The following is a 15,639-nucleotide window of genomic DNA, read 5'->3' as shown; positions in this document are numbered from 1 at the left end:
TGCCAAAAAAGGACAAATCCTCACACAATGAAGTAACTCAAATCACAGACCTATGTTCTCTGGTCTCATCTGAAAGAGTCATCCGTGATCCAACTTAGTTTGGACTGTCCAAATTCCGCAAAAATCATTTGTCTAACATGTAACTCAGGCCCTTCTTAGGCTGAGATGCTGATTATGATTGATTCTGACAGTAGATAATAGCTCATTCATATGGCTGATACATTCAGATCATCTTTCCGTTAGAAAGGCTATTGGTACAGCTGGCAGGGACACATATTTGGATTCCCCAGCAGACAGAAGGTGACAACAGCTTGACAGCATGCCCAAACTCCTGACAGCGCCATGGGAGAAATTAGGGTTATAGCTCAATGATTGCCAAAGATAACCAGAACACAGAGGAAAGACGTGAAGAGGCGCTTCCTGAAACACCACAGGAGAAGAAAAGTGATTTGACAGAGCATGGTAGGAAAATAGCTAATGTCTTTTCTAAATGTAATGACGCACAGAGACACCTATAATGAACTGTATATGTGGTAAGAGGACAAACATTTTCAGGTGCCTGAAAGGGAATTTATTTCAGTTAATGAAGACGTCTCTCCAAAGTCTTTTCAGATCACTGTTAAACATTTTCTTTTATTCCACTCTATGATTATCAGGACAATTTCGCTTCATAGTGTCTGAGTCGGTCTGTAATGGTTGAGCATTGCACTGGGTGAAGAGGCGTGAGGCCTCCATGATAAATGATAGCTTAGAGTCCCACACATCACCCTCTGTGTGCTGGCACGTGCAGCTGCAAGTTAGTGGACTCTGAGCCAGCATTTTACAGTCTTAGGAAGAGGAGAACGGCGAATTGGGTCATCAGCAATCATTATTCACATTTTATGTCAGCAACACAGGTAATCTATCTCCACGTTAAGTAGATTCACTAAGCTAAGGCAACAATGATGTCATCACTGAGCAAGGGTCAGGAAAATGCCAGAGTGATAAAAAGGACATGTCATTTGAATGTTCTGGGTGGATATTTGGGCAAAGGCATTTAAGTCTGGTAAAGTACACACCACATTTGATTAAAAAAAGTGGCTGGTTAAATACTCTCCCATTTGTTGATGTTTGGGATGGTAGAAAAATGATTTAGTTATATTTGGGGTGGAGAGGAGGACTGAATCTCATGTTTCTGTTTAAAAAAAAACAAAAACAACAAAAAAAAACAACAAACCCCCCCCCCCCAAAAAAAAACCAAGCCTCAGGGTTATCAATATTTTCTTTGGACAAGCCCCTTGACTCAGAAAAAACTACACCATCCTCTCCAAATAATTCAAAGAAACTGATGGCTAAACAATAAAAAATATCACTGCAAATATTAATTTCTGCATAATGGAATAATGATTTTCAAAAAGAGCCACCGATGCTCGCGTTAGAAGAAGTGAAGTTAGAAGTGGTCAGATTTGTGGCATTTGGTTTGATTGTGACGGTCAAAAAATAAAGTTCTGGACTCCCTTTGAAATAGTGATCATAAAGTCCATCTTTTCAATGTAACTATTTGATTCCAAGAAATCTTACTTTGGAAATAAATCTCTCAATCTAGATTGAGAAAAACAATAAAATGTCCTCTCCAGTTCTTCCAAAAAGGAAGGACAAGCCTCCCCTCAGGGAAAGTGCACCACAGAAATGCTTATTCTATGTATATCGCTTTTATCGTGAAACGACTCACCCATATACCCATTTATTCCACTTATCAGGGGCACAGCCCTTATTTCAAGCCTCGTGGCCGGTCCGTAAGTCATCGGGGATCACCTCACAATCGCTGATCATAGAGATAACTGGTTAATTCCGCTTCAGTAATGAGGTGAGGTGCAGCCGAAGCCTAACTCACATGTGGATAGAACAGGTGCAATTATATTGATCGAAACAGCCACTGATGTATCGCCTGTGGCGTGTGGTAATAGAAAGGGTGATTTAAAAAAAAAAAAAAAAGTCCCTATAGGTAACTCTTAGAAACATATAGAGCCTATGTTTTGTTTCTTAGGGTCATTACGAGAAGTAATAACCCAGAGTCGTGATGTTGAGCTGTAAGATCAGTGTACACTGTCGGCCGCTGTGAAATGATTTTATCAATTAGTAGTGGAGAGACCAGGACCACGGACTTGAACGCTGCGTTCTGATTGGTCCAAGCGCCGAACTCGTAATGTTCAGCGCTCCCATATAAACCCATGCAGACTTGACATCGGTGCAATCTGTCATGCAAGTCAAAAGGATAGTGAGGAGTCCAATGTAGAGAATTTGCTGGCAGCCTACTTGTCCTAGCCTACATTTATTGTGTGTGTGTGTGTGTGTGTGTTTTTTTCGGCGCCGCTGAAGCTTTTGGAGCGTTATTCTTATGAATTACAGACAAAGCAGGAGGCGTCTCTTTACATTTAGTTGTATTATCTGTGTTGAGAGGACGATGCCTTTTAGGACCGGACTTTTTCTCCTGATGGTGCTGAACGCATCTGCATATGAACTGGATCAAAACGAGTCTTATTCGCCAAGGAGAGCACGCTTTTCTGCCAACAGCCCTTGTAAGTAACACGCTGCTTCCATCTGCATATCTCAGAGTGCCCAGCTTGCCTTCTTACACACCATTGATACAATGCATAGCCTTACCTTTGTTCTCTCAATATGTGGAGATTTCTCTTTCTCATAATTTTCCTTTCTTTTTCTTTCTTTCTTTCTGTCTTTTTTTTTTTCTTTCTTTTTTTGGCCTATGCAGCCTTTTCTGTCTAAACGAGCGCGTTGATTCACGGAGAGGGCTGCGGGATTAACGCTGTGGTTTTTGCCGGTGTCCTGCCGGCAACAGATGAGCATGGAGCTTGGTGCTGACACCTGAGAGTGCAGGCTGTGTCATGCTGATAGTCTCTCGTAGCCTTGGCTGCTGCATAGGTCCGACTATCCAGCATCATAGTGGACTTAAGGGGGTTTCAATGCATAAAACACAAAGCTTCCTGTGTAGCCTTCAAATCAGAAAACAGAAGTAGGCTACACCATTGTACCTTTTCTTCAGCATGCCTCAGAAAAAGCTACACTGTTTGTCCCTGGGGCTGTGCCTATTTGGACAAATAGGCACAGCCCCAGTGCACAGCCCTATTAACACATGTAACCCTATTAACTGACATTTATCAATCAAAGAAAAGAAAGACCTAAGTCAAAATCCCTTGTAATAACCATCAAGAAATGACACAGCAAAGCATAAATCTGCATGGCTTCATTCAACTGTTGACTTTTCCTTCTTATCAAAAAGGTACAGCCCAGTGATAAAAGGCAGTGGGTAACAGGGATGCTGAATCCCTTCTGCAGGAATTGCTTCATCATCATAAGATTTGCAGCTCACTCTCTGTATATTGAGAGCAATCTCTGGTCCCTGATGGCAGGCAGACTTTATCTGACTGTGCAGGTCAACATGGGGCCCCAGATTCAAAGTCTGCCAAGTAAGCTTAGGATCCTCGGTGACATTTCTTAATGGTTATTACAAAGGATTCGAGTCAGACTGCTTGCCATCTCTGTGGATTCTGGGATGAAGAATAAGCAAAGCCAACTATCTGGATACACTGATTTACAGATTATGTTTTATAGCTCTGTCTTGGTGTAAAATTTCAAGTCGGCTGCATGGACTTAGAGCCGTGCCCCTTATGGCCAAGATTGTTTTTTGGCAAATGGATCGAAGGACTGAATGCTGCTCTAGGGTGGCTGTTTCAAAGGTTTTACAATGATGAGGACCAGGGTTACTAGTGGGTTAATCAGCCTAATAACTCTTCCAGTCATGTAATGCTCCTGATATGAAAATGGCAGAGTTTTCTGAGTGTGTATTTCATTATGTAGATGTGCATGAGCTCAATTCTGGAGCTGCAACTGGACTGTGACATGTACTTAGTTAATAGTTAAGAATATTAAAGTGTTTTGGAGCCAGACCGCTCAATTTCAGCTTGACAAGTACGGCCTGTGTATAATAATTGAAGACAGAGTCTAGTGGCACTGTGCATTTGTGTGTGTGTGCCACTGGTACAAGTGTATGTTTATGTGTGTCTAAAGGCACGCCAACAATTTTCAGGAAACTCTTTGGTATTTCTGGTGCTGTTCATCCAAGCTCTGCTGAAAAGAACCAAACAGTGGAATATAGGTCTCTGCCAAGAGAAAAGTACAGTAATGCCAAATACTGTCTGAGAGTGTCAGAGTTGTAAGGTGTCCAATCCCCAGTCAAGTCACTTTTTGCCCCAAGTGACTGTATGTCTTTTGTGAATCACCAAAGTATGAAAATTCTCTTTAGGTTGTCACATTTTTTTTTTTAGCTGAAATCCTGGCAACCCTCGTGTAATGAGCTCAGTGGGTGTGCAGTGATTCCCAGTCAACCCACTGTTGGCTCCCCTGCTGATGGTTCATTTTCTATACCCACAGCAGATGTGGCGCGCTGTCTCAACAGTGCCCTCCAAGTTGGCTGCGGAGCCTTCGCCTGCCTGGAAAACTCAACTTGTGACACAGATGGCATGCATGACATCTGCAAGTCCTTCCTATACAGTGCTGCTAAATTTGACACTCAGGTATACGCTTTAATTCATTTCACAAAGCCTACATACAGTATGCCATTTTGTCTATGTCTATGTGCACATGAGCTGGGCAGTATTATATGGGTGTAACTGTCAGGGCAAGAATGTGTGAAGCACTTTGGGTTCTTTTTACAGGGTAAAGCATTTGTGAAGGAGAGCCTTAAGTGCATTGCCAATGGCATCACCTCGAAGGCATTCCCCACCATCCGCCGCTGCTCCACCTTCCAAAGAATGATATCTGAGGTCCAAGAAGAGTGTTACAGCAAGCTGGACATCTGCACTGTTGCCCGATCTAATCCAGATGCTATTGGTGAAGTGGCACAGCTGCCAAGTCACTTCCCCAATAGGTGAGCTCCTCCTCCACTGTATATACTTTAGAAGTTGATTGAGGTTATCATGTCAGTAGTACACATTTTTAAAAGGCTTGTCAAGTGACAGTCTTGGAAGATAAGATAGTGAAGTGTATCTGCTGGTAATCTAAAGTGAATGAGAGATACAATGACCCAAAGTGCAGTTCATATTACAAAAATACAAATAGATGCCCCTTTAGCCCTGTTTTATGTAGCATAACAGATGTCTATATTAGTATTGATTTCTATGTGCTGGTTACCATCTGCTTCATATATTCTTTCATGCAATGAAAGAAATACAAAACAGGAATATCAAGTTTGGATTTTTTCGCTCCTATTGTTATTGTAATACATGTCGGATTGCAGTTTGGGAGTGGATACAAAAGGATAGGAGGGTGGAGCACAAGGCTTAGGAGTGACTGGATGGTCGCTCCCATATGGATAACATCAGACCTTACAGCACATGCACAAATACATAGAAATACTATATGACAATTTGAGAAAAATGTATTGTTGTACATTTTGTCCCTTTCGGTTTTGAGCTCTTAAAAATTCATTCTGTGATGCTTTGTGTTGTTGTGGTAGGTTTTATGGTAAGCTGCTTCAAAGCCTGATGGACTGTGATGAGGACACGGTGGACCGCGTTAGGACCAGCATGGTGTCACGGCTGGGCCCAGAGATGACCATGCTTATTCAGCTGCTGCAGAACAAGCCCTGCCCATCCACTGCTGTGGCTGCAGCTGCCGCCATCCCAACTGGAGCGGAGGGCCGTGGGAGCTGGCGCTGGTCCATGAGTCCCCATATGTACAAGATTCAGCCTAATCTGCGAAACAGAGACTCTGCCAGTCATTTTGGCAAAAAGCGCTCCGCCAGTGACAGCTCCTAACTCCCACTCAGATTCAAAAAACTCCACAAGCCCCTCAAAACATCACGAAAGCTCCTCTATTCCCTAGGGGTGACAAAATCCATTCCTCGCTAGACTGGGAGTTACAGAAATATGCACCTCTAGGGAATGCCGGAACGCCCATAGAGTTGATATCAGAGTTTGATTGTTGTTATATTGTAAATCCTACACTTTAGGCTTGAGAGAACCCCCCCTTCCATCGACTCTTTTCAAATGTATCCGCTCACAGTTAGTATTGAACATGTGGCTGTTGCATCTGTGCAACATGGTACTGTTCACTCCTTCAATCTTTCAGAAGTCTTTTGATGCCAAGCAAAAAAAGAAAGAAACAAAAAAACAGCCGTCATGGTTCACGCCTCTAGAGCACAAAGTCCGTACTTTAAAAGATAAAAACACAATCTCATAATTCCGACATTTATTCATGAATAGAAATCAGTAGTTGGATTATTATTAGTTCACTGATAGAAATGGGAAATTATTGGTAGACGTATCTTATATTTCAGCAATGCGACCAGTCAAGTTGTGAGCATTAGATGTGGAGGTGAGTTTCATATCAATTTTCTGAAACTAACATAACACTTAAATGTACTGTATACTAAGTTATCTGAGACAGCCATAGCAAGCCCTCTAAAAGAGAGTGCTCATACGGAGTGAGGTCTGCAGAGGTTTCATCATAACCTTTGAGAGGTTACCTTAAACTGACCAAAAAACTTCAAACTGCCCTGAATGCTATTCATGAAATACCAAAATAGTGTATAGCTATAGCACTTATAATTTTTTTTCTTCTTTTTTTTTTTCTTCTGATGGCTGATGTAGTCATGGTCATGTGTTTTAAATCGTCATCCTGCACATAAGGATTGTCCAGGTCATGGCTAAGTCTATCTATCAGAAAAAAATACATTTTTGCATATCTTGTATCCAGACACTTGTAACGCTTAAGACTGTTGAGCTCTACAGTATATGTGGGACCATGTTTAGTGGAATCTGTATCCATGTTCTTAACTGAGTGTGAAGCAGTGGTGTATGTGCAGTAGCTGATTAGCACGTTCACTGATGAGACTGAGAGCAGCCATCTTCTTGGACTGATGATCATCATTCTCTGAGGTGAATCACATGACATACACGCTGGCTTCCAGTGTCAAGTTTGACTATTTAAAACAAAAAAGCCTTGTTGGAATGATATTTATTTTCCTACTATATTATTTAATGTTTATTATTTTAATGCATTATTGTAGTTTTAATTAGTTTCCAGGTTTAAAAAAGCAGTTCAGTCATGGCTCCTATTTGAACATGAGCTCTATGCCAAAAAAAAAAGAAAAAAAAAGTGAGCTGACACTCTGGTGACTGAATGGGACCCATGTCATGACTCTGTGCTGGCCATAGGGGAACAAGGTTGGTCATTCAGGTCAGGTGATCTACTTTATGGGTGTTACAAGGGACCACAACAAAACTATAGCTTCATTCTGGTTTAAAAATAGGGTTGTCATTGCAGCTGCTAGATGTGCTGGTTCAGTGCTGGGGTTTTGGGCACGTTATTCAAGACTGAGGGGATATAATCACAGCAAAACTAACACCAGCACAAAGTACTCTCAAAGTGATGTTTTTTGGTGGCTCTGCACTGGTTTTTGGTGCTTCTCCTTGCATAGGGTGAAATCAGTTTTCCTTAAGATGGCTGGCGCCGTGTATGACAAATTCTAATCGTAGCTAATGTCAGCTATTATCTTCATCCCAAGCATTTCTTTCGTGTTATTACTGATTTTTATGTTCTTTTTTAAAACGTGTCGTTTCTGACATTACACATTAGAGAAAGGATGACATGTCTCAAAGGAGTACACACTGTATTGTTGGTATCATCTTCAACCCTTGGTCGCCACAAAGCCCCTGAGAGTTTTGGTTATAATTCTTAGGTATTTTCCCATATCAATAAATATTCACAACTAAATAAGCAACAATAGTTATTATTTAGGATTTTAATGCTCAAAACCCCAAATAATCTGCCTCGTCAGGAATGTGTGGGTGTGGTTTGATCAGATTTGATTGACACTGACTGGAAACCATAGCAAACATCCCACAGCCGTCATCAGATTCCGATTCAGATGTTGCCAAGTCCTGATTGGTGCACGGAAATATGTGACGACCAAATCCAGCCCACCCCACCCACTTCAAACCTGTGAGAAGAGCACAGAAAGAAATAGCACACACAGAAATCTCTTTTGTGAAATAACCAAATCGCTGATTCATGAAGGACCACGTCGCTCATAGTGAGAAGTTGATGTTTTCTTGAAGCATTTAAGAGAGCGGTGTCGTCCAGGATGGTGGTGGTGTTCCTACCTAGAGGTCACTCAGAAGGTTGAAAAGGTTAACAGTTTCTTTCTACGGCGCATAATGCAAAATAAAAATGAGGGGAACATCAATATATACACTTATAAACTCTATGGAACCCAAACAAAAAGTACAAAAAGTCTCAGAAGACTGCATACATTAAGCAGTTCTCTTACATCTAAGATCAAGACAATCATTCAGAGTCAGCAGATTAGTACAGAGCCACGCTCACGGAGAAGGGTCTTCATGCTGGTGTTTGTTTTACCTATACCTGGTAGGCTGATGGTGGTTTGGCGCCAGTAACTTTAATGAGAGATTCGATGGCTTCAGTTAGTTTCGGTTTGGGAGTAAAATGCAAATCTTTGTGCACATTGAAAAGGCAATATAGAGATTAACTTGGAACCAGGGCTGGGTTCAGTTCACTACTGAGCAGTTTGATTCATTAAATTCCCTTTCTTGAAAATTCAAACCTTGCAAGCTGGTCAAGATAAAACTTGTTTTATAACAAAATTATAAGGAATTATTGAGCAAAAAAGGTTCTGCTTGCCAGATTTTGATTGCAGTTGTTACAGTTGTTAATTTGACTTCATGAAAGGAATTGAAACCAGTCCTGTTTGGGGAAAAAAAAAGTGAATCTGTATATATTGTCCTGGATTGATAAGAGTGAAGCACAGACCAGAAAAAGAAATGCTTTATTTTTCAGTGTCAGTTTAATAGCTATGTTAAGAATTCCAAACTATGCAATAATCTCACACACAAAGGATTCACAGCAACACAGAAATTGACCTTTATTTCATTCAGCGCCAGCTGATGCTGTATGAATAAAGCGGCAGCATGTGTGCTCTCATACTGCACTCACAGTGAGAAGGCATTGCTCCTCTGTATCGCTTTCTGTTTCTGTGGTTTTTCTAAACTGGTGTTTGTTCTGTTCTGTGAATCTGATCATTTCTTTTGTGTCATTTGGCGCGAAAGGACAGCAGTTCCGAAGGAATCATTTGGGAAGTTAAGAGCTATAGTCACACTGTAGTATATCCTAGCTTACTATTTTATGTTAAATATGCACTTTGCATCTTAACCACTATAAAGGGCATTGAAACATTCAGCACATGTGCAATTGAGACATGTTTTATTTACCCAGTGAATGGAACTCAGTTTGAATATTTCGCATCCTGAAGGGTCAGGGCTTCTTCATGTACTATTGATACATATGTCTGTATCTTTGTTGTCCATGGGTAAATCCAAAACCCAACAGCTGCTGCTAAACTGTTACTTCCCTGTATGATGCTGTCAAGATGCCCGTCTACTGTGGCCACTCTGCCAACACACAGTGAGCTCAGCATCAGTCCACATTTGCATTTAAGCATTTTAATGTCTATCCACGTCTTCATATTTATTTTCTATGAACATTCCTTGTGTCAATATATATTTGGCAAGGGCAAACTGACTGTTTCCTCACCAAGTCAAATGTAACGGTAATTTCAGAGAATGTACCTGTATATTGAATGTCTGTTTCGACGAGAACATGCCCAAGTTAGGTGACCCATGAAGGCTATTGGGAAAAACAAAAGTGAGAAAAGTATAAGGTTTTCGATTTCTTTCTGTTTTAGATTTTAATTCAAGTATAGGGTGCTTAAGGTGGTACTGGAGTATTGTTAAATTGACCCATGGTGACTTTTGTGAAACTGTTTCTCCTGTCAATACTAGAGACTAAAGACTCCCTCACTTCTGGCACTTCATGGTACTCTTTCCTCTCAAGACTTGAAATAGATTGATAAATGTTGTTGTGCTTAAACAAAATCAAAAAGCTTCAGTGACTAGTAGAGTTTATTTTGTATTCATATATAAGTGACAGTTATTTTACTATTGGATTCAAAAAGTTATCGAGGATTTAAGGAGATTACTGAGGTTCCTGCTACAGATGCTATGTAACGCATGATTGACCCTTGTGAATCACTTGCACTTTAGAATATACCCATATACATATATACCCATACTGTGTATATGTTTGGGTTTTTCCTCTGTACTGAAAAGTCATGAAAGATACAAATGCATCAATTGTGTGTCTTTTGCTGATCAGAAATAAAATATTTATCATATCTGGCATACGGTATGAAATATGTTGCTTTGCTCTTCTTTCACTCATTTGGATCCCTCATCAGGCACAGATTTACATCAACATGGACCGATTTAAAAAGTCCTTTAATGACATTCTTCTCCATCAGTTGCCCTCAAACACTCAGAAAAGTGCCTCTGACGTCATGACTTTGGTTTATCTATCAGCAAACCCCAAAATGTGTTGTTTAATGGATGGGAGCTGATGAAATGTTTTCCCTCCCACTGCTGGTTAGGGATGCAATTATGTTCTGACTCTATGGTTCACAGCTATGGCAGTACAAATACAACCCCCCTTCCATAAAATGTTTGGGAACATGTTCACAGGTCTCCTCAAAAACCACAAAACACATAAACATAAAAGTGGCAAACTGCCGTGACCTGTTGACCTTTCTAAAATGCTGGATTTTCTGGATCGTCGATTCCCTTCCTCACCGCCCCCTTCAAAAAAAACCACAACATCTAGAATAAATGTGTCACCCATGACATCACATTAATATCCAGGGCTATTACCATTTTTCTAATTTCCTCAGCAACAAGAAAAATGAAAACAGAAATCGGTCCTCGGAGCTGCCATCATCCCAAACACTTGGCACCAGATTTTAAAGAACTACATCTACGTTGGGTTCAGCTTCAACTGTCCAGCTGATCATGGAACTCAGGAAAAAGCAGGGAAGACAGTTAAATTTATTCTAAACAAAGTAACATGTAACCCAGGCAACCCTGATCACCATCCTTTGACCCAAGGTAATCAGACACCTGCCACATTTCATTGTTGATTGTTGATTATTATTATTATACGTGGGGGTCTATGTTCTGACCTCCCCGCAATGAAAAACCAACCCTAACAAAACAACTCTCCCCTTTTAAATCATACATATTCATTTGATACATTGTTATATAAAAGTATTGATCATAGCCTGGGTATGACACATCTCCGATGCCAGGGAGCGTTAACACTGAGAAGAGTGTGTCATGTGAGAGTAACAAGTGTCATGCGGACGCAAGTTAACTGTCTGAGCTAGCAAACATTCTTTGCTTAATTCCTGTTCACATTATGTTTCAAATACCAGGAACCAGTTTTCCAAAGTTGACGTCCACAGCATTGACTCCAGCTCCATTTCTTCCCCCAAGTCTAACAGATAATGTATCAAAACACTTCACCTTGGAGGTGGTGAGCCAACATGACAGCAACCCTCCTCTTCTAGTCTGAGCTACTCTGGCCAGCAAATGCTTGCCTGACACTTTCACTGTCTAGCCAGGCGTCATCTGAAACGTTGAGCTGCCAGTTTTCCTACACTGGTCAAGGTTCTCTTTCGAATAGATGTCCTCTGAAATCACTGTTAACTGGCCTCTGCCTGGAGTGTCTCTATAACACAGACGTCCTGACCATACAGCTCTCGGCTCTGTCCGCATTTGGTCCCTACATTCTTAGAGTGATAGAATTCACAGTATAGAAACTTCTTTTGTCTCTATACTGTCTCTTTTGGTGAGTTTTTTTTTTTCTTTACAGCCGGCGTTAGACTTTACTTTAGAGTGACTGAGACTGCATTTAAATCTATAATGCAACTTTGCCTACAAATTGTTTAATATATAAGTTTCTTTGTGCTTTCTATTGTAAATTGATTTTGATACTATGTAGTGCATGTGCTGAATTTAACAGTGTATCAGATTCTTTCCGATGAATAATAAAGTAGCTACTCTATTAAGCACAAATCATGAGCACATAACATTTCTATGGTTTACCTCATCTCTTCAGTACTCTGTACGTGTGAAAAATCATGCAGGACCCATGAAGGAAGATGAAGGACACAGAGAGCACCTCCTGATGAAAATGAACTTTCTTAAACTTGAGGACAAACGAGCTGAAACTGCAAAGTGGCTGTTTGGTTTGAGAGCCTGAGGAAAAGAGGGGGCAGAACGCAAGAGGCTCCATGGACGCTAATCTCAGTCAGAGGGAGATATAATTTCATGCCTATTTAGAGAAGAGTCCTAAAGGGCTTTCTCATCAGCCGCTCTCCAGTCTCATGGATAGGTGATGCAGCAGCTCTGCACACAGATTCTATCATCTCCCTCTTTAAAGAGACATTCACTCTCAACTCATCAATGAATTTAATACAAGCATGATGGACAGAACAAGACAGTTTTGAATTTCTCCATATGGTCAGTGCAGACATCTGTCTCTCACTGAGTCTTTCTGCCCAGTTACATTGCTGCAGTTATGTAGTGGGCAGCTTTTAAAGGCAATCGGGATGGAATTACTGCTTTCAACACACAGAAACATCTTGTTGCCAGGAAACATTTGAACAGATTTTTGACCCTGCCTATTCACTTTGTTGCCTGTTGCTTGGACTGCTGCCGAGTGTATCACCACCCTGACAATCATAACCAGAGTAATAATGAATAATTACGAAATTAGAATATCATTATGCAGATGCAATTCATACCATCTGCTTGTGTTTTTTTTAATTCAGATACAGTGTTAGGGTACCTTCTGCGTTGGAGCGATGTTGTATAGACCTTCTGCACGTGCATGTCTGGAAAACACATCTGCTTGCAATGCTCACAAAGTCAGCCAAATATGAGCAATAAATGCATGCTTTTTTTTTTACAAGCAGACCTCTAAAAAGTGCATTGATTTCATCAGCGGGATGCATGCCCTCCTTGGACACTGAACCGATAATCATAAATGACCATGAACCTTCTGCCTATAATCTGCAGGCAAACAGCAAACCCACCATTGTTTGTCACTGTTTTAACCTCTTGATCAAATTCGGAGGGAGGAAAGCAATGTATTCATGGCGCATGCAGAGTGTCAGCAATTTGATGGGACAAATGAACAATGCACTGTGGTTAGTGTGGTACGGCAATTGCATCTGCCCTCTCCCACTGTGTTTTATATTCATTATGTCCTTCTCTTTCCCATGAAACTTGTGGCATATTCATCAGCAGTGTGACAAATTAGATGTGCAGTGAAATGGAGTATGACTGAGAGCAGTGGAAGATTAGATCCACTCCAATCTTACCCAGCAATCACTATCCCTACATTTCTGTGGGGAAATACCCAAGGACGAGAAAGAAAATTAGATCAAATTTTACTGAAGAAAGCGTTGGACTGGCAGGGGAAAGAGATGAAACAGAGCATTTTCCATTTCTGCCAAAGCATCTCTAGATTTTGTCTTGGAATCACATGCAATGCAGTTTCGGTTCTGGATATGCTGAATACATTCAAGTAAACATTTACTCTAGCTGCACAGCTGCACAGAAAATATAGGTAGATAGAGAAATAGTAAGTAATAGGTTCACTGCATTTTGTCAGCGTCCATTTTTAGAATTTGCACAACACTATTGTTCTTATGCACCTAATGTCTGCCTTAGCCGATCAGACTGATGAAGCCAGTTGAGCAGCAGATTCAGTCACTTCACTGGTGCAGCTGAAATGCTCTTGAACACTCTCAAATGTTGCTTTCTTTTGCAGCACCAGACTATTTTAACAGCTCTCCAGCTGAACACTGAACATTGGAAAAGAGAGTTAGTTTTCACCAATATGGAGGAAGGCCTGTTCCACATAACATTGTTTTAGTTTTAAGCAGAGATCATTTATGGTTTCCTCAGTATCAATTTCACTTGTCTTACACTACGTCTTAGCCCTTCTGTAAGACGTGAAGAAACCTTCTGTAAGACTTGGAGGAAAATGACAACACAAGACTGAGCCATACATATATATATATATGTGTGTGCGTTTGTGTGTGTGTGTGTGTGTGTGTGTGTGTGTGTGTGTGTGTGTGTGTGTGTGTGTGTGTGTGTGTGTGTGTGTGTGTGTGTGTGTCTACTTTGCTTTTGTGGTAGTTTGAAAGAAAGAAGTTCCCAGTGTTAAAGAGACACTGAATTTGTTGCAAATTTGTATTTGCATCAGTGCATCCTGTAATTTGTGAACTGGACATAAAGTGTCAATTCATCAGCACTCTGCGGGACATTATAATATCTGACATAATAAATGAATGATATTCTCTCCCTTATTGATCATCAAGTGTTGATAAATCCATCCTTTTATTGGAGCCCTCGGAATTAACACAATGTGGCAGAGACATCTAGTGGCTAAAAACAGGTTGCACCAACTTCTTCATACAGGACACAAAGCTTCATCTAACAAATCGTAATTTCATATAGAGGGACAAATCCACACTTTAGCCAAAGCTTGCGTAATGATAGCAGATTGTCATACCAAACTTATATGGTTATTTCCAATATGTCATTTTGATTGTTGTTCTACTCTCTTAGAATTCATCTGTTGCAATTCGTCATCCATAATTTTGTTAATCAAACAATAATTATAAAAATACTTTTTAGAACAACCACTCAAAATTTGCCATCAAAGACGTAGGTATAGTACACATAAGTAAAGCAATGTTGGCTTGTATGTTCAACACGTTAGGTGTAATATTGAAGTCATCTTAAAATTTCTATTTCAGTCCATTACACCACAAACATTACAGTATCATTACCAGGAATCCCAGAGGAATCCTGAATAAGTAAGGCAGTAATAGTTTGGGTAAGATGTTACTATTATCGCAAACACTGGTGCAATTTGGCTCTAACGTGGCTGAAACTTGACTAAAACAAATGGTGCATTACCACAGGTGTACATGCCCTCGAGCAAACTAGATTAAAATGTTTTCCGAGGGCGTGGAAGAGCGGGAGATGATACATGAACTGGTTGGAGTGACATGTATCTGGTCAGGTGCACCAGAAGAGTTTGATAACTGGTGCAGGTGATAGTGAGTAAGATTTAGCAAAATGATTGTTAAAATGTTAACACTGATTTTAATATGGGTAACAATGACCCCTGTATTGTCTGGTAAGGTGGAAAGTGTTTAAAATCATTCACAGGAATCTTCACCAGAGTTCGCATGTTTCGTCGTCAGTGAGTGTCTGTATAAACCACAAAGCAGAGAGAATGTAAGAAAACTCTTTCACATCTCATGACCACTGGATGAGTCTAGTCAATGTCACATAACATTTTGATGAGCATCTTTAGTTGCATATTGGCCAAAGGAAAGGCTGGGTTCAGTTTCACTCAGTGCAAGGCCGCTCCATCTCCTCTTTCAGCTGCTATCAACCTCCTATTTTGCTATATGATGAATTAGGGGTATTCTGTGGTAAAAGGTACTTAGCTAGCTTCTTATATTACAGTGAGGGAACGTGCGGTTGAATCAATAGGAAAGGCTTTGATTTTAAGGAACTGGAGTGACTCAGAGAGAGCATTGCTCCGAGCCTTCAGAGTACACTCCTGCTGTGATTAAGTAATTTACCCATCAAACTGGACACCCTGAAATCCCCAAGGTGTCAAACAATTCACAGTCAACTTGTGAGT

At 40.6% G+C, this 15,639-nt stretch overlaps 1 protein-coding gene across 1 annotated transcript; it reads left to right on the top strand.

Moving 5' to 3' along the window:
- The first annotated feature begins 2,253 nt into the window (after positions 1-2,253).
- Positions 2,254-10,239, top strand: stc1 (stanniocalcin 1). The gene is made up of 4 exons (XM_040156396.1): positions 2,254-2,558; positions 4,429-4,571; positions 4,713-4,924; positions 5,513-10,239. Exons 1-4 carry the CDS (start codon positions 2,378-2,380, stop codon positions 5,811-5,813), a joined length of 837 nt encoding a protein of 278 aa, XP_040012330.1. The 5' UTR covers positions 2,254-2,377; the 3' UTR covers positions 5,814-10,239.
- Positions 10,240-15,639: the final 5,400 nt, after the last annotated feature.

The sequence above is a fragment of the Xiphias gladius genome, chromosome 19 (genome assembly GCF_016859285.1).
Source record: "Xiphias gladius isolate SHS-SW01 ecotype Sanya breed wild chromosome 19, ASM1685928v1, whole genome shotgun sequence".
NCBI lineage: Eukaryota > Metazoa > Chordata > Actinopteri > Istiophoriformes > Xiphiidae > Xiphias > Xiphias gladius.
The sequence above is the reverse complement of the archived record's forward strand: the minus strand, read 5'-3'. Positions and strand labels throughout refer to the sequence as shown.

Bases quoted from the DNA above. Each gene is read 5' to 3' on its own strand.
- stc1 (XM_040156396.1), top strand. From the start codon at position 2,378: ATGAATTACAGACAAAGCAGGAGGCGTCTCTTTACATTTAGTTGTATT. The intron at 4,572-4,712 runs GTATACGCTTTA...TTCTTTTTACAG, and splicing joins CTGCTAAATTTGACACTCAG to GGTAAAGCATTTGTGAAGGA. The intron at 4,925-5,512 runs GTGAGCTCCTCC...TTGTTGTGGTAG, and splicing joins CCAAGTCACTTCCCCAATAG to GTTTTATGGTAAGCTGCTTC.